The sequence below is a fragment of the Rana temporaria genome, chromosome 6, assembly GCF_905171775.1.
Source record: "Rana temporaria chromosome 6, aRanTem1.1, whole genome shotgun sequence".
Lineage (NCBI taxonomy): Eukaryota > Metazoa > Chordata > Amphibia > Anura > Ranidae > Rana > Rana temporaria.
In genome coordinates, this window is record NC_053494.1 from 221,669,791 (window position 1) to 221,690,118 (window position 20,328).

Here is a 20,328-nt window from a genome sequence, read left to right on the forward strand (position 1 = left end):
GGCTGAACAGACTGCATTACACGGCGGGAGACACATGCTGTTTCAGTAATGAAAGGTACGGCTGCAAATGGGCACAGTGAGACTACAACTGGGCACAGTGAGACTACAAATGGGCACAATGAGACTGCAAATGGGCGCAGTGAGACTAAAAATGGGCAAAGTGAGACTACAAATGGGCACAGTGAGACTACAACTGGGCACAGTGAGACTACAAATGGGCACAATTAGACTGCAAATGGGCACAGTGAGACTACAAATGGGCACAGCGAGACTGCAAATGGGCACAGTGAGACTACAACTGGGCACAGTGAGACTGCAAATGGGCACAGTGAGACTACAACTGGGCACAGTGAGACTGCAAATGGGCACAGTTAGACAATTGGGCACAGTGAGACTACGAATGGGCACATTTAGACTGCAAATGGGCACAGTGAGACTGCAACTGATTTTCACTAACTGTCCTTCCACATGGTACACATGAAATCATCGAAATATTCTTTACTTTCTTATAGCGAACATTTTTGGGACATCTAACAAAAAAAACACCAAAGAAGAAGAAGAAGAAGAGGACGAAGTAGAAGAACCCAAAGTCTTTGAGCTGAGAGAAAACATTGAGCCGGCCATTATCCACCTGTGTGCCGAGCGACAAGAATCTGTGAAAGCCGCCTCAGACTATCTCCAGGGTCTCGCAACAAAGGATCAGCATGACAATACGATCGCCGATCCCTGGATACAGGACTTAGATGATAAGGACCATGGGGTTCTGGTTCAGCTTCAGAGGGACAATGGGGTATATATTAATTTCGACTCACCGCAGTCCACCATACAGGTGACGGGCCTCACCAAGGACGTTCTGGAGGTCAGTAATAAGATCCAAGCCATGATAAAAGGTGTGCGGGATCGGAAGACGCGGGAACGAGAGGCGGAGATGTACAGTAACGTGGTGGAGTGGGGACATTACCAAGGCACCAACTTTATTCCCTTCGACAAAATGACCAATTCGGAGCTGGAAAAGGCTTTTACTAACAACAGTGCCGTGGATGTTCATATCGCCGGTGTGAAATACAAGGCCATCGCAGAGCGAAAAACAGCATTGGATCCCAAAGGAAAAACAATCAAACTCCATAGGAATCCAAAAAATGGTAATTTCCATTCATTCGTCTTCATATCTTTATCAATAATCAATATTGTTAATTGTTATTGGAATAGCTAATAGAAATCGAAATGAATTGCCAGCCTTGGGAGGCCTTGGTGGTCATAGAAGTGAACTCCATTCTTTATTACTCGGGAGGGAGGTATTCATGCCGAGAACCAACCTGGAAGGCCAAGATAGAGTATGGTGCAGACCTCCAGACTAGGGTGGCCACCCGTCCCGTATTCAACCTGGAAGGCCAAGATAGAGTATGGTGCAGACCCCCAGACTAGGGTGGCCACCCGTCCCGTATTCAACCTGGAAGGCCAAGATAGAGTATGGTGAAGACCCCCAGACTAGGGTGGCCACCCGTCCCGTATTCAACCTGGAAGGCCAAGATAGAGTATGGTGCAGACCCCCAGACTAGGGTGGCCACCCGTCCCGTATTCAACCTGGAAATCCAAGATAGAGTATGGTGCAGACCCCCAGACTAGGGTGGCCACCCGTCCCGTATTCAACCTGGAAGGCCAAGATAGAGTATGGTGCAGACCCCCAGACTAAGGTGGCCACCCGTCCCGTATTCAACCTGGAAGGCCAAGATAGAGTATGGTGCAGACCCCCAGACTAGGGTTGCCACCCGTCCCGTATTCCCCCAGACAGTCTGGGTTTTGAATCACGTGCCCGGGCTTCAGACCCCCTGAAACCCACACACAAGGTTCAGAATGGACCGTGGCTCCCCAAGTAACCAAGTACCACAACCTGCTGAGTGCATAGGTGTGCACGCGGGCCCCACCCCCCATACACGGGCAGGACAGAAGAGAGGGCTTGATCTGCTCCTCCTTCTCCCGTTCCTACTACTTTGTCTGCCCGCCCACATTCCAATCTCCGGCGTTCTGTGCCTCATGAAAGGGAAGTGTGGGCTGGAACTTTGAAGATCAGCAACCGGCACATACATTGTGAATGAAAGGTGTTGATATCTGAGCCTCCATCCTCGGGTGAGTGAGCTCCCCTTCCATTGTCTGTGACTGAAGTCTCCCCCCTCTCCCTCTCTTCTCTCTCCTGTCTCCAAGCGAGTGAGTACACTAAGGTAAGGGGGACTCAGATTAGAGCTGCACAATTTATCGCTAAAAAGTCGTGATCTCGATCCCCCCACCCCCGATGATCTCTATTGCAGAGTTTTCCGATTCTTTCATGTAACAAGTGGAGAGACTTTATCTGATCACTCAGCTGTCAAAAGAAAAAATCCGGGCAGTCTGACAAGTTTTTAACATAAAACATTGTAACTAACTTCCTTCTTAGATCAAAGGGATAAACTTCTGTGTGTAAAGAAAAAATCAGTTTGTAACAAAGTGAAACATTGTTACTAACTTCCTTCTTAGATCAAAGGGATACACTTCTGTGTGTAAAGAAAAAATCAGTTTATAACAACAGGAAACATTGTTACTAACTTCCTTCTTAGATCAAAGGGATAAACTTCTGTGTGTGTAAAGAAAAAATCCCGGCAGTCTGCCAAGTTTGTAACAACATGAAACATTGTATCCAACTTCCTTCTTGGATCAATCTTCTGTGTGTAAATGCAGGAAGTTTAACCACTTAAAGTCTAAGGCCGGGATTTACAAAGCACTTGCGCCAACGTATCTCGAGATACGCCGCGAAAGTGCAAATATGCGCCGTCGTATCTGTGCGCCGGACTCAGAAACTAAGATACGCCTGAAAATAGGCTTCATCCGACCGACGTAACTTGCCTACGCCGGCGTAGAGTGGGCGCATATTTACGCTGGACGTATTTGGCGCTCCCATTGATTTTCTATTCAGATATGCAAATGAGGCAGATACGCCGATTCACGAACGTACGTACGTCCGACGCAGTACGCGTAAAGTCATACGTCTGGCGTAAAGTTATGCCCCATAAAAGAGGTGTAACTCAGCAGCATCCATGCAAATGGCTGCACCAGGGAACTCAAGCCGTCGTATTTTACGTTGTTTATGTTGGACGTGAATATGGCTGGGCGTAGGTTACGTTCACACCGTAGACAGTGATCCAACGTATCTCTCCTATAGTATGTATGCAGTCTCTGACCATCTCCTGTACTATGTCTGCAGTCTCTGACCATGTGGGGGCGCCAGAAATATTTCTGCACCAGGCGCCTGTGACCCTAGGATCGAACCCTAATGCAATAGGCTGCGCACACCTATGATGTACACTGATGGGTGATAATTGTGTTCTACAATGAAACCAAATTGTAACTCTTCATATTACAGCCGAGTCTCTGGTAACCCCCCCGTATTGGGATAAGATGGACAACACCCAGCTGAAGGTGGTCCCGCTGACCAGCAGCAACTCGGACTACTCAGAGGTCGAAGGGCTCTTCACACAGTCGTGTCAAATGAGGATAATTAAGGTAATACCGAGGGTTAAACTCCGCTCTGTTACGCCAAAATCCCCTCCACATCACATATGCAAATTTCAAGGCAAACGTTAACTGCTTGACGCCCGCCCACCATCAAATGACGGCGGAGCGGTGCGGCTCTCGTTCTGGAACGACGTCATATGACTGCGTTGCAGAACGGCCGCTCTCACGGGCCCGCGGGGAGCGCGCAATGCGCCGATCGCGGCTGCGTTTTATGTCAAAAATATCCAATATATACTGTAGGGCGTTCCAAAAGACTGCAGAACAACAAGAAGCAGATGACTAGTTCTATTCACATCACTGATTATATATATATATATATATATATATATTGGATATCAGGGCTGGACTGGGACAAAAATTTGGCCCTGGACTTCATCCAGACTGGCCCACTTTGACAGGTCTCTCCCATGGCGGCCGGACAACTCCCGCACCCCTCCCGGCCACCCAAGCCCCCTCTGCCCATTCACTAGCCACTAAATGTTCTACTTTATTAGAGTAGAACGGCTGGTACTGGTACTCTTATAGGCAGTACCAGTGGGGAAACTAGACATTATTTCACCCGGGGCAAAGAATCAGTTTGGTGCCCCCCCTTATGGGACAAGATTAGGCTGAAGTGAGAAACTCCCAGGCCATAGCTGTTGAGTCAGCTGTCTGTCCCCTCCCCCCATGATCCTCTGTCGTCCCCCCTGCTCCTCTGTTCCTCCCCCTGCTTCTTTGTTCCCCCCGGGTGAGCGCTGTGGGCAGGGAGAGACAGAGGAGCGGAGGGGGGGGGCGGCGGTCGACTGTCACTGAAGCCGGCCCACTGAGCCATCGGCCCACCGGGAAACTCCCTGTAGTCCTAATGGCCAGTCCATCCCTGTTGGATATTTTTTACTTAAAATGCTTTGACCACTGGACATTTACAGATGAGGCCAAGACAGTGAGACTCTTGGCCTCGTTACTCGTTATCTTTCTTTTTGTTACTTCCTTGAATCTTGAATGAATCCTGAGGAAGCCTAACGGTGAAACGCGTTGATACACAAGGGCTCACTGTACAAATTGTATCATTTTATATTACTTTTTTTTATCAATTTTGAAAATTTTTGACTATACCGTGTATTTTCTTTCAATATATTTTTATTTTTCTAACCTCCACATTGTTTTCTATGCCTCTAAAGTCTGGCCCAATGGTAACTCTTTGAGCACCGTTTTTCTTATCCCCTAGACCAGTGATGGCGAACCTCGGCCCCCCAGATGTTTTGGAACTTGTTTCCCATGATGTTCTTGCACTCTACAGTGTAGTTGAGCATCATGGGAAATGTAATTCCAAAACATCTGGGGTGCCGAGGTTCGCCATCACTGCCCTAGACTGATCACTGGGCCAGAATGAGTGAAATGTCTGCATGTGCCTGGCTGCCCCTGCACTAACTCTGGGGAAGAACTGGTTCACGTATAGAGGCTCCTACAGGGGTAGCGTTACACGTCTTGTAGAAAATTTCCTGGGGGCACCCATGCTTAGTTCATGTCACTTGCTGCACATTCCCCACGGAGCACCCCAGTAGTGTCCTCCTCCCATCCAGCATAGATTCCTCCTATATAGACATGATCCCATATAGTGCGGTGTGATATTCTGGGGTATTGGCTCATGTGTACTGCATTTTCCGGTGAGTCTCATACAACAGTTGTGTCAGGTCACCTGTGGCCAGGTGACAAGTGCACCCCGTTGGGGTCAGGGATGCACCACAGGGTAGTGAACCCTATGGCCGACTGCTGCGATCAGAGAGGAAGCGTGAGCCCAAGATTCCCCAGGGCGGAGTCTAAGACCCAGCTTTTTGTTCACCAGAGCCTCTGGTGGTGAGGATGGCCTTCGCCGCAGCTGGATCCAGGTCGCGACCCCTGGGGTGCCCAAGGTCACGCTCCGCAGGGAGAGAGAGGAAGCAGCAACAAGGACAAGCGATAGTGATAGGTAAGCCGAGGTCGGGGCAACAGGCAGACAAGGGTAATCAAGGAACAGGCCAAGGGTCAGGGAAACAGGCAAACAGGAGAAGTCAGAGACGAGCCAAGGTCGGTACACAGGAAGGTAAACGTAACACACTGCAGACAGGAACAAGCTACAAACAAAGGTTGAACAGCAAAGCAGACTAGCAGTGCAGTGGTTAATATAGGCTTCCTGGGATGGCGCCATACAGGGAGGAAGGTGATAAAAGACAGCCAGAAAGAGGGTCAGGCCTCTAATGAACACATGAGACAGGTAAGCTGCCAGACTTTATTGCATATCCATGACAAGTTGTACCTTTCACAGCTCCCTGCTTCTCTGGCCCCCACGGACTTCACCTGTCTGATGCACACATGCACTCTTCTGGCTTTTCCCTTGCAGCCTCATGGACTCCTGGGGGTAGGGTGACCACATTTCCAAACTGCCAATCAAGGACACCCCCCACTTCCCAAAAATTGGCTTGTGCTGTAACGAATCCTAACACAGCCGGGGCGGTGGGTGCGCACTCTACCCAGAGACACTTACCACCCCCCCCCCAAATAAAAAAACCACCGCACTGCCAATTTACTCACTGACAGTACTTGTCCTTGCCGGTCGGGACCCGTTTTACCTTGTTCCAACGCTGGCTCTAGACTGCCCTGCAGTGATTGGACACAAGAGGCGGGACTTATGATTTCTCCAATTGCAAGCAGGGGGTGGGGATTGTGCCTCTCCAGTAAAGCGGCAATGTGGCGGTCTTTTTTGGGGGGCATCTGTCATGGTGATGCAGTAATGTTTGTCTGTCAGCTTACCTCAACATGTGCTCAGATTAAGAGGCCAGCCACTCTCACCGGGCTGCTTAAGTAATCTCTCCTCTAAGCATGGCTCCACCCCAGGCCCTATCAGGGAACTCTATATTAACCTGTGCACTGCAAGCCAGCCCTGCTGATCAACATTGTGTGTTTGGCTTCCGTGTGCTCATTGCTCTGTGTTCTACGTCTGATCCTGTTTACCGACTTTGGCTTGTTCTTGACTGTCCTCGTCTGCTTCATACCCCGACCTTTGGCGTGTTCTTCGACTATCCCTATCTGCTTGTTGCCCTGAACTTTTGGCTAATCTCCTGACTATCCTTGTTGTTTCAGTCTGCTGCTTCCTTCCTCTTTCTCCTGTAGGCTACCGAGAGCGTGAGCTGGGAGACCCTGGGGGCCGCGACCTGGAGCCAGTTGCAGCGCAGTCCATCCTCACCACTAGAGGCTCTGGTGAACACCTGCTGGCTCTTAGACTCCGTGCCCTGGGGAATCTATGCTCTAGCTCCCAGTGGGATCTGTGTTGGTGGACCTGCCTTCTGGAACCTCCCAGTTCCATCCGTAGCAGTCAGTCCTAGGGTCCACGTCCTTAGCGGTGCACTCCTGACCCCTACGGAGTGCATCTGTCCCCTGGACTCAGGTGACCTGACAGCATCAGATCTTCCTCGGGGGTGGCTGTGAGTTTCTTTTCTGGACACTGTATTGTCCTGAAATGAAGGTGCCCGATACAGACCTGCAAAATGCAGGACTGTCCCAGGCAATCCGGGACACATGGTCACCTTACTTGGGGAGGGTGGAGCCCTGAACTATCCCAAGCCAATGATTATAGATAGGGTTGTCCCGATACCACTTTTTTAGGACCGAGTACAAGTACCGATACTTTTTTTCAAGTAGTCGCCGATACCGAATATCGATACTTTTTTTTAATGTCATGTGACCGTTTTCAAACCACAATACAGACCAAAGATATTTTCTTTAGAATTATGAAGAACTGGTACATCATGGTGTGGGGCTGTTTTTTAGCATACGGTACTGGAAAACTACATATCATTGAAGGAGTGATCACTGTCAGTGCAGCTCATCGGTGCCAGTGCCCAAAAGTGCAGCTAGCCAGTGCCACCTATCAGTGTAGATCAGTGCCCATTAGTGCATCAGTGCAGGGAGGCAGCTTATTAGTGCATCTCATCAGTGCCACCCAATCAATGCCAGTGCCACCTATCAGTGCCATCCATTTATGAGTGCCATTCAATCAATGCCAGTGCCACCTATCAGTGCCATCCAATGGTGCCATCCAATTTGTGTTCGATGTCACAAAAAAAAAAAAAAAAAGTATTCTATTTTGGTATCGGGAGTATTTGCGCGAGTACGAGTACTAGCGCAAATACTCGGTATCGGTCCCGATACCGATACTGGTATCGGTATCTGGACAACCCTAATTATAGACCTTAGATTATAAAGGCTAGACACAATTGTAAAAACACACAAAGCCCACTGGTCTCCAGTAAGACATGGACACAGGATTACAGACTTCTTCCCTCCCAAAGCTCTTTATAACCTGTACTCCTGGGGAAGGTTAAGCCCTGAACCATCCCAAGCCAATGATTATAGACCTTATTATGTTTATCGGCCTCAGATTATAAAGGCTAGACACATCTATACACACACAAAGCCCCCTTGTCTCCAGTAAGACCTGGACATGGAACTACGGTCTTTTTTCCTCTCAAAGCTCTTTGAAGTCTCTGGACTCCAGACCCCGTCTGGAAATTACAAAACTCAGAGAAGGCTGCAAGGTCAGCTTTCTCCGCTCTGAACAGAACTAGTGGAGCTTCTAACTCTGCATTTGTGAGAACCCCGTGTCACTTTCCTCTATTCTTCTATTGTCACAGCAGGAACACTTCCCATGTCATCAGAGTGAACACAGAGGATAATTCTGTTTAATTTCCTTTCCCCCCCAGATTGAGAGGATACAGAACACGCATTTGCATCAGAACTACCAAATAAAGAAAAACAGCATCGATACCAAGAATGGCAACAAGAACAATGAGAAGAGGCTCTTCCACGGCACAGACAGTGCGACAACAGATTATATAAATCATAACGGGTTCAACAGAGCCTACGCTGGGGCCAATGGTGAGAAGAAACCCCCCGCCTTGTTATCTTTCTGTATTCTTCCCAGGTCTGATACAGGACCAACTGAGAGCAACTCCACCTAAACACAGAGGCGGCTCTTTAACCACTTAAGACCCGGACCTTTAGGCAGCTAAAGGACCCAGCCAGTTTTTGCGATTCGGCACTGCGTGGATTTAACTGACAATTGCGCGGTCGTGCGACGTGGCTCCCAAACAAAATTGGCCTCCTTTTTTTCCCACAAATAGAGCTTTCTTTTGGTGGTATTTGATCACCTCTGCGGTTTTTATTTTTTGCGCTATAAACAAAAATAGAGCGACAATTTTTTTCCTCAGTTTAGGCCGTTACGTATTCTTCTACCTATTTTTGGTGAAAAAAAATCGCAATAAGTGTTTATCGATTGGTTTGCGCAAAATTTATAGCGTTTACAAAATAGGGGATAGTTGTATTGCATTTTTATTAATTATTTATTTTTTACTACTAATGGCGGCGATTAGCGTTTGTTTTTGTGACTGCGACATTATGGCGGACACTTCGGACAATTTTGACACATTTTTGGGACCATTGTCATTTTCACGGCAACAAATGCATTTAAAATGCATTGTTTATTGTGAAAACGACAATTGCAGTTTGGGAGTTAACCACTAGGGGGCGCTGATGGGGTTATGTGTGACCTCATGTCTGTTTCTAACTGTAGGGGGGTGTGGCTGTAGGTGTGACATCATCAATTGTGATTCCCTAGGGAACACACGATCGATCACGGCGCCACAGTGAAGAATGGGGAAGCTGTGTTTACATACAGCTCTCCCCGTTCTACACCCCTGGGGACCGATCGCGGGACTCCAGCGGCGATCGGGTCTGCGAGTCCCGCGCCCGTGGTCACGGAGCTTCGGGCCGGGTCGCATGCACGCGCCCACGGCGCATGCGCGCGACCCCACGGCTGGGCTTAAAGGGCAACGTACATATACGTTGATGTGCCCAGCCGTGCCAATCTGCCGACGTAAATCGGCGTGAAGGGGTCCTTAAGTGGTTAAAAAATCCTACAAACATACAGCTCAATAATAAAAACATATGTAGCACTACCCCCGGAGGAGCTGCTGGTTATATTTTGGGTGGCACGTTACTTCTATCTTCTCGCTGTCCAGGGTAAAGTGAAAGTCTGAAGAATTCCAATGTCCACACAATGCACTTTTTTTTCTGGGATTTATTTGTAGAACTTTAGTAGAAAAGAAGTTGAATGGGTGGGTAGGTAGGTAGGTAAGTAGGTAGGTAGGTTCAGGTGTACAGTCACAAATAGGAAACACTCCTGCTTCCAGCAAACAGTTCTCGTCGCCCCTCTAGCCAGAGTGGGCATCGCTCCCACTCGCTGTTAAAGATACGCTGGGTTTCCTCTGCGTAAGCCGGCGTAGGTGGAAGTGGGCGTGAGCCATGCTATTGAGGCGTGACCCCATGTAAATGATGGGCCAAGCGCCATAGAAGTACTTAAAATGAACGGCGCATGCGCAGTCCTGTGGCCGCATCCCAGTGCGCATGCTCAGAATCACGTCGAGACAACTGCCTAAGATACGACGGATCACTGCGTACGACGTGAACGTAACCTACGCCTAGTCATATTCACGTACAACGTAAACGACAAAAGATACGACGGCTGTGTTCCCTTGTCCATACCTTTGCATGAGTTGCGCCTCCTATATTGGTAATAACTTTACGCCGGACGTACGACTTACGTCTTGTGAATCGGCGTATCTCCCTCATTTGCATATGTGCATAGAAAATCTATGGGAGCGTGAAATGCGCCCACGATACGCCGGCGTAGGAAAGTTACGTCAGTCGTAGGAAGCCTATTTTCAGGCGTATCTCAGATTGTGGGCACGGCGCACAGATATGACGGCGCATAGTTACACTTACGCGGCGTATCTCGAGATACTTCGGCGTAATTGCTTTGTGAATCCGGGCGTTGGGTATCCTCGTGTGTATATTCTGTGTTGTATTTCTGATCTCTGGACAATTTCTTTCTCTCTTTGTATAAATAAAGCTGCGTTGTTGGGAAAAGGAACGTATTTCGCTGCTGATGCCATTTACTCTGCGGACGACACATACTCCAAACCGGATACAAATAAATACAAGTACATGTACCTGGTCCGCGTCCTCACCGGGGTCTACTGTGTGGGGAATGCCGCGATGATCATCCCTCCAGCCAAGAGCCCATCAAACCCCACCGACCTGTACGACAGCGCCACAGATAACATAGCGACACCCTCAGTGTTCGTGATATTCAATGACGTCCAGGCCTATCCGGAATATCTCATCACCTTCACCAAGTGACCTCAGAGAACACGACGAGGACTACGGGGGAAGTGTCAAGACTCTCAGCAGCTTCCCTGAACAGCTCGCAGCATCGCCTGACAAGATCACTCCTCTTGTGTGCGTCTTCCTCCACCTTCCGGCGTCACCGGCCTTCCCTTAAAGTGCCTGAAAGTAACTCTGATCATCAAACCCCCCCTCCCCCTCTGATCAGCTTCGGATGGAACTCTCTAACTGTAAAGTGCACCTGTAGCCGGGCAATACAAGATCAATACAGAGAAGGGGAAGGCAAGACTCCGATTAGCTTTGATTTTCTGCCTTTCACCGCCGTTCAGAGATTTTTTTCTCACTTCCTGTTTGGTGAAGGGAAATATAATTTAACCCCTTGCTTACTGGGCACATATACCCCCTTCCTGCCCAGGGCGAAATTTCAGCTTTCGCCGCTGTCGCACTTTGAATGACGATTGCGCGGTCGTGCGGCGTGGCTCCCAAACAAAATTGACGTCCTTTTTTCCCCACAAATAGAGCTTTCTTTTGGTGGTATTTGATCGCCTCTGCGGTTTTTATTTTTTGCGTTATAAACAAAAATAAAGCGACAATTTAAAAAAAAAAAAAACCACAATGGCCCGGATTCTCGTAGAGCGGCGCATATTTCTGCCGGCGAAGCGCATCTCATATGCGCTACGCCGACGTAACACAGAGAGGCAAGAACAGTATTCACAAAGCACTCGCTCTCAACGTTGCGCCAGCGTAACGTAAAATCGTAGGCGTAAGCCCGCCTAATTCAAAGTAGGTGGAAGGTGGGCGTGATCCATTTAAATGAAGTGTGACCCCATGCAAATGATGGGCCAAACGAACGGCGCATGCGCGCGCATGCGCGCGCATGCTCAGAATCACGTTGAATATACTCCCTAAGATACGACGGCTCAATGCCTACGACATGAACGTAACACCTACGCCCAGCCCCATTCACGTACTACTACTACGTAAACAACGTAAAATACGACGGCTGTTCCCTGGTCCATACCTTAACATGACTTACACCTGCTTTATGTGGAATAACTTTACGCCGGACGTACGACTTACGTAAACCACGTATATTAATAAGCCGGGCGCAAGTACATTCGTGAATCGGCGTATCTCACTCATTAGCATATTTGCAATGAGGTGGCCAGTGTAAATATGCGCCCAAGATACACCCGGCGTAGGAAAGTTACGTCGGTCGTAGGAAGCCTATTTTCAGGCGTATCTAGTTCTGTGGGCACGGCGCATAGATACGACGGCGCATCATTACACTTACGCGGCGTATCTCGAGAAACGTCCGCGTAAGTGCTACGAGAATCCGGGCCAATATTTTTTACTTTTTGCTATAATAAATATATAATAATTATCCCCAAAAAAAGATATAAAAAAATTTCCCTCAGTTTAGGCCGATACGTATTCTTCTACATATTTTTGGTAAAAAAAAAATCGCAATAAGCGTTTAGTGATCGGTTTGCGCAAACGTTATAACGCCTACAAAATAGGGGATAGAATTAAGACATTTTTTTTTTATTTAATTTTTTTTACTAGTAATGGCGGCGATCTGCGATTTTTGTCAGGACTGCGACATTACGGCGGACACATCGGACACTTTTGACACATTTTTGGGACCATTCACATTTATACAGCGAGCGGTGGTCTTTTTGACCCCCAGATCTCATATTTAAGAGGACCTGTCATCAGGGCCATCTTAATATCATCATGGGCCCCTGGGCAAAGTAATGCTCTGGGGCCCCTACAATGATGACAGTGCAGGTAAACAGACATCAAGTAGGTAGGGGGCAGACTGCCCCCCTTGTGTATCTATCACTCTCAGTGCCATCATGGGCCCCCGATTTCAGGGGCAGCGTGGGCTCAAGGACCAGCTGCTTTGGGGAAAGTGCAGGGGCCCCAATGCATCTGGGGCCCCTGGGCAGTGCCCTCTCATTAAGACAGCCCTGCCTGTCATGCGTTTTTCTATTAAAAGAGATGTTTACATTCCTTGTAATAGGAATAAAAGTGACCCAGTTTTTTTTTTTTTTAAACAGTGTAAAAATAAATAAAATCAAGTAAAATAAATAAGAAAAAAAAAAAAATTTTTTTTTTTTTAAAGCGCCCCATCCCGAAGAGCTCGCGCGCAGAAGCGAACGCATACGTGAGTAGCGCCCACATTTGAAAACGTTGTTAAAACCGCACATGTGAGGCATCGCCGCGATCGTCAGAGCGAGAGCAATAATTCTAGCCCCAGACCTCCTCTGTATCTTAAAACATTCAACCTGTAGAATATTTTAAACGTCGCCTATGGAGATTTTTCAGGCTCGATTCACACCTATGCATGTTGCTTTTGAGCGTTTTTGCAGTGCTTTTTGCGGTGCTTGCTGCGTTTTCCGACCCGCGGTTTTACCGCAATTTTACAGCGATTTGCGTTTTCTTTTTTGTTTTTTTATTAATTTTGTTTTTTTAAGTCGCCAATTTTACATTTGTTACACTTCTTATAACAACCAGCTATAAACAGGTAAAAAATATAAAAATTAAAAACGCAAATCGCAGCAAAATCACGGTAAAAACGTGTTACTTGCATTTTGGATGCGGGTCCATTGAATTCTATTACATGCAAAACGCTGCTTTTTGCGGGGGAAAAAAAGTCCCCGGCCCTTTCCAAAAACGCAGAGGCACAAAAAAGCATTGATGTGAACGTCTTCCAAAGGAAACCCGTGTTAAAAAATTTCCCTGCATCTCTGAAAAACGCATCAAAAAACGCATTCGTATGAATGGAGCCTAAGGGTAAAAGTTTGTCGCCATTCCACGAGCGGAGCACAATTTTGAAGCGTGACGTGTTGGGTATCCTTTTACTCGGCGTAACATTATCTTTCACAATATAAAAAAAAAATTGGGCCGACTTTACTGTCTTATTTTTTTATGAAAAAAAAAGTGCGCTTGTAAGACCGCTGCGCAAATACGGTGTGACAGAAAGTATTGCAATGACCGCCATTTTATTCTCTAGGGTGTTCAAATTTTTTATATAATGTTTGGGGTTTCTAAGTAATTTTCTAGCAAAAAAAAAATGTTTTAAAATTGTAAACCCAGAGTCTTAAAAAAAAAAAAAAAAAATATATATATATATATATATATATATATATATATATATATATATATATATATATATGCAGTGCCTTGAAAAAGTATTCATACCCCTTGAAATTTTCCACATTTTGTCATGTTATAACCAAGACGGCGGCAGCCTCCATCTGACTCTAATCACACGGGTATTTTGTTTGAGCGGAGATCCCCTTTAATAGCCTAGCCATGCCTTACTGTTCCATATATATAGTTTCTTATGTTTACAGTTGGATTATTTTAATGTGACGGAATATTACGGCATTAATTTTTTTTAATACAATCGCTATGCAGAGATTATCTCACAGGTGTAATGATTCTGATTGTACAGTCTTAGTGTTTGCTATAGGGAATAATTGGTGGCAATATACACTCCACCCCACCCCCCATACATACTCCAATCACTGCCCTATCCTGTTTTTATCATTGGATAGAATCAGATCTTATAGGACTCCTGACCTTCTATATATATCTTCTGTTAGTCTTTAGGGTACCCTATGGGGTCAGATACTACTCCCATCCTCACATTGGGCTCCACATATATATATCTTCTGTCAGTCCTTAGGGTACCCTATGGGGTCAGATACTACTCCCATCCACACATTGGGCTCCACATATATATATCTTCTGTCGGTCCTTAGGGTACCCTATGGGGTCAGATACTACTCCCATCCTCACATTGGGCTCCATATATATATATCTTCTGTCGGTCCTTAGGGTACCCTATGGGGTCAGATACTACTCCCATTCTCACATTCGGCTCCACATATATATATATCTTCTGTCATTCCTTAGGGTACCCTATGGGGTCAGATACTACTCCCATCCTCACATTGGGCTCCACATATATATATATTCTGTCAGTCCTTAGGGTACCCTATGGGGTCAGATAATACTCCCATCCACACATTGGGCTCCACATATATATATCTTCTGTCGGTCCTTAGGGTACCCTATGGGGTCAGATACTACTCCCATCCTCACATTGGGCTCCATATATATATATATATATCTTCTGTCAGTCCTTAGGGTACCCTATGGGGTCAGATACTACTGTGGTGGATTAGGGAAAAAAATCCTATTTGATAAGATGAGCTTATTCTTTTTATTATTAGAATCACTTAAATGTTGCCAAATGTTGCTTTTCTTATAAGATATATATGCATATGTATGTATGAGAATGATCAATACTGCTTATTTTCCTTGATAAAGATTTTGTCAGATATCAGGAATGAAATGAAGAGATAGGTGTTTTAAAGTTATAAGTACATCTTGGAACTTAAGGTTGAATATACAAAGGACATGTTATTAAGAACAGATGTAATCCTCCCCACTCTCCACTCTAAGCTCTCACTCCTAATTACGGCCCCTCCTTTATGATGAATTCCTGGACATGTGTGGAAATACAGATGGACTTTTCTCGATAGGAAGTCACCCTTCCCCCATGCTCCTGCCTTTACAGATCCCAGAAGGAATTTGCGTCTCATGACTTTGGAAGGAACTTTAAATCTTGTAACAAGAACTGATTTGTGCTATATGGAGAGGCCCTTATATGAACTGGCCAATGACAGCCTCACAGGGGAGTGGGAGGATTGATGGGTGTTTCTGTTTAATGTGAACCAATGAAAATGCATTCTGTGCTCGTGTGCTAAAAATAAAGTGAACTGCTCAGACGGCAGCCATTCTCTTGGCCGTTGAAACATTGGAAGGTGAGCATGTGGTCTGTTTTTTGTTTGCATTTGTTTCACCCATAGCAATTTGGATCAGGCGGCAGTATGGGTAACCCTGAGTTTGTCAGGAAATTGATTAATGAGTCCAGGTCACTACTCCCATCCTCACATTGGGCTCCACATATATATATCTTCTGTCGGTCCTTAGGGTACCCTATGGGGTCAGATACTACTCCCATCCTCACATTGGGCTCCACATATATATATATCTTCTGTCTGTCCTTAGGGTACCCTATGGGGTCAGATACTACTCCCATCCTCACATTGGGCTCCACATATATATATCTTCTGTCAGTCCTTAGGCTACCCTATGGGGTCAGATACTACTCCCATCCTCACATTGGGCTCCACATATATATATCTTCTGTCAGTCCTTAGGGTACCCTATGGGGTCAGATACTACTCCCATCCTCACATTGGGCTCCACATATATATATCTTCTGTCAGTCCTTAGGCTACCCTATGGGGTCAGATACTACTCCCATCCTCACATTGGGCTCCACATATATATATCTTCTGTCGGTCCTTAGGGTACCCTATGGGGTCAGATACTACTCCCATCCTCACATTGGGCTCCACATATATATTTCTTCTGTCGGTCCTTAGGGTACCCTATGGGGTCAGATACTACTCCCATCCTCACATTGGGCTCCACATATTTATGATCCTCCCTGGGGTGACTCTCTGTATGTAGAAATGTCCCCTGTGTGGATTCTATCACCACCTCCCCCCCAACCCAAAATACACAATATAAACAGCAATTCAAAATAATAAAACATCGGACCCATGACTGGGGAAATTATTTTTATTTGGGCCTTTACTCTAGATTTACTCAAACTTTGACTTTTATTACCCCTTGACCTCTTTAGGATTTCATGGCCAGGGCATTTTTTATTATGCTATTTAGCACTGCCCTACTTTAACTGCCGATTGTGCGGTTATGCAACACTGTACCCCAAAAAAAAATATATACATTTTTTTTTCATACAAATAGAGATTTCTTTTGGTGGTATTTGGTCAGCACTGGGTTTATTGTTTTTTGAGACATAAACAGAAAAACACTTTACATTTGGGGGGGGGAACAATATTTTCTAATTTCTGTTGTAAAATACTGTATATCTAATAAAAAAATAAATGAATAAAAAAATCGATTTTTTTTTTTTTTTTTTTATAAATTTAGGCCAGAATGTATTCTGCTACATGCCTTTGGTAAAAAAATAAATAAAAAAAATGTGTGTATATTATGTGTGAAAGCTATAGAGCACAGGTGTCAAACACAAGGCCCGCGGGCCGAATCAGGCCCTCCAGACCATTTCATGTGGCCCTTGCACCTCTCCTACAGCTGCAGGAGAGCTCCAGCCCTCCTATGGTCCTCCTCTGTACTTTCTGCTTTCAAGCAATGCACCCATCTTCTTCCCAGCAGCAGCATAAGGTAAGGAGGGGTGCACTGTGATGTACGGGAGAGTGGGGGACTCAACTTCTGATGGTGGGGGGGCTCTTAACATCTAATGTAAGGGGAGGGGATGCGCTGGACATCTAATCTTGCAGATACAACCAGAGGGCAATCATAATGCTGATGCGGCCCACAATGAAATTGAGTTTGACACCCCCTGTTATACAATCTACAAGCTACGGCCCTCCAGTTGTTCAGGAACTGCAATTCCCATCATGCCCAGTCATGTCTGTGAATGTCAGAGTTTTACGAAGTCTCATGGGACGTGTGGTTCCGCAACAGCTGGAGGGCCGTAGTTTGAAGATCCCTGTTCTATGGGATATATATTAGAAATTTGATCAATCCTGATGTACTGATGGCCGATCTCACTTCTTGAGGCTCTAAAATGTCAGGACAGTGTTGTTCTGTCTGTAGGACAGAGAGCTAAACATTCCTGCTCCATAAACTTCAGATACCATATTTCTTTGATCTTAAAGTGGAGCACATTTTTAACTTTTCACCATTCAGCAGTAAAGTGTGCATTTATTGCAATTCGGCATATACCGTATATACTCGAGTATAAGCCGACCCGAATAAAAGCCCAGGCATCTGATTTTACCACAAAAAAATGGGAAAACGTATTGACTCGAGTATAAGCCTAGGGTGTCCATCTGCATGCCTGTCCATGCCTCACTGTGTCCATGCCTCACTGTGCCCATGCCTCACTGTGTCCATGCCTCACTGTGCCCATGCCTCACTGTGCCCATGCCTCACTGTGTCCATGACTAGACTGACGTTTAACATGGGAGTCTATGGAAGGGGTGCCCGGCTTTTAAAAATCGGTATTCGCCAGCCGTAGATCCCCCAGACAACCAATTTTGCACACTTATAGAGGAGAAATTGGGCTACATTAGTGCCAAGTTCCGGGTCCAGGGGATCTACAACAGTCTGGTACCGAGTCCCTAAAGTCACCAGAGAAATGACCGTTTAACATGGGAGTCTATGGAAGGGGTGCCCGGTTTTGAAAAAACGGGTCCCCAATGTCTGGGAGATCAGGCGCAAAAAGGTGACTCGAGTATAAGCCGAGGGGGGCATTTTCAGCGCAAAAAAAATGTGCTGAAAAACTCGGCTTATACTCGAGTATATACGGTACTTTTCTACCGGTGCATTGTAAAATGACGCCAGCAGGAATACTCCTTCCCTCCTGCAGCCCATCAGAGTATTTGTTTCCAGCCCATTACACTACCCAAATACCTATCTGTAGCCCATCAGATTACCTGAGTACCTATCTCAGCCCATGCCTCATAGAATATACATTGGGATGTTTTCTTTCCAAAATGAGGTCATTTTGTGGGTAATGGTGCTCCGGGAGCCTTCAAAAGTGTGATAGCTTGGATAGAAATTAGGGGCCAGATTCTCGTAGATCAGCGTATCTACGAGCGGGGTGTAGCGTATGCCATTAACACTACGCCGCCGCAACTTACTGGAGCAAGTGCCGTATTCTCCACTTGCTCCGTAATTTGCGGCGGTGTAGTCTAAATGGCCCGGAGTATCCCCGCGTAAATCAAAGGGGGCAGCTTGTATTTAAATTAAGCGCGCCCCCGTGCCGAACGAACTGCGCATGCGCCGGCCTTAAACGTAGGCCACTGCGCATGCTCCGTAGTACGCAGCAAATACATTGGTTGCGACGTGAACGTAATTAACGCACAGCCCTATTCGCGACGAGTTACGTAAACGATGGAAAAACCCGACGCTGTCCCGACGGCCATACTTAACATGACATACGGCGGACCGAAGTAAGGTTACCCCTCATATAGCAGGGGTAACCTTACGGAAACTATGGCGAAGCGGCGCAAAAACGTTCGGGAATCGGCGTATCGGCTCATTTGCATATCCGACGCTGAAATCAACGTAAACGCAACCTAGCGGCCAGCGGAGTATTGCATTTAGGATCCGACGGTGTAAGTGACTTACACCAGTCGGATCCTAGCCTAATTCCGGCGTATCTTGTTTTGAGAATACAAAACAATGATACGCCGGCGGGATTTTCGAATTACGCCGGTGTATCTGTAGATACACCGGCGGAATTATTTTGAGAATCTGGCCCTAGATGTGTAATTTATGCTCCTAGAACACCTGAAGGTGCTCCCTGCTTGTTGGTCCTCTCTTTGTGGCCAGGCTTAGTAAAAGTCTCACATGTGTATTTGACAGTCCTTTAAAGCGGGGGTTCACCCTTAGAGGGCACTTTTCCCCCTTCGCTTCCTGCTCGTTATTACTAGGGGAATCGGCAATTTATTTTAAAATATGTGCAGTACTTACCCGTTTACGAGACGCATCCTCTCCGTCGCTTCCGGGTATGGGCTTCGGGAATGGGCGGTCCTTCTTGATTGACAGGTTTCCGAGAGGCTTCCGACGGTCGCATCCATCGCGTCACGATTTTCCGAAAGAAGCCGAACGTCGGTGCGCAGGCGCAGTATAGAGCCGCACCGACGTTCGGCTTCTTTCGGCTACGAGTGACGCGATGGATGCGACCGTCGGAAGCCTGTCAATCAAGAAGGAACGCCCGCTCCCGAAGACCCATACCCGGAAGCGACGGAAGAAGATACAGCTCGAAAACGGGTAAGTACTGCACATATTTTAATATAAATAGCCGATTCCCCTAGACCGAACGAGCAGGAAGCTAAGGGGAGATTTTTTTTTTTTTTTTAAATGGGTGAACTCCCGCTTTAAAGTAGATTTTCGTGCAAACAATCAGTGTTCCAGTGACCTCACACAACTGCTTAGTGCTCACAGAACTCTCACCTCTGTGAAATGGTAAATCAGCCTTCAGGATAACTGTGGTAACGGCGGACTCCCACTTCCAGGCTCCCAGGTCTTGATATGTCACTCAGGGTTCCAGATACCATGCGAGAATAAAATAAATGCCTCCCATAGTGTAAAACGTTTAAACCACTAAAGATTTATTTAAAAGGCCAAATGGAAGCTTACAGAAATTGGATTAAAAATGCATATGAAATAAAACAACAGCGTTACAGACGTCTCTCACGTCACTTCCGGTCCGCTCTTTACTCCCAGCCACTCCCTACACGTTACGTCATGTCACGTGACTTCATCTGCCCTCTTCAACATCCCTAGTAATACAAACACTCCTAAAATTCTTATTCAAACCTGCTACTATAGACCACAATGGATGCCAATCAGTGCCCACAATGGGCAGGCATTATTGTTTGGCACTGATTGGCATCCATTAGTACAACACATACATTAGTGCCCCCTTTCAGTGCCCATCCG

General features: G+C 46.5%; 1 protein-coding gene across 1 annotated transcript in view; it reads left to right on the forward strand.

Annotated features, from left to right (window-relative positions):
• The window catches only part of LOC120944290 (protein mono-ADP-ribosyltransferase PARP14-like), a 77,041-nt gene extending 65,891 nt beyond the window's left edge, over positions 1–11,150 (forward strand). The window contains exons 14-17 of the mRNA XM_040358315.1: positions 513–1,142; positions 3,395–3,534; positions 8,262–8,436; positions 10,469–11,150. Of these exons, the coding sequence (XP_040214249.1) occupies positions 513–1,142; positions 3,395–3,534; positions 8,262–8,436; positions 10,469–10,758 (1,235 nt within the window). The 3' untranslated portion in view covers positions 10,759–11,150. The remainder of the gene's footprint in view (positions 1–512; positions 1,143–3,394; positions 3,535–8,261; positions 8,437–10,468) is intronic.
• The last annotated feature ends 9,178 nt before the right edge of the window (positions 11,151–20,328 follow it).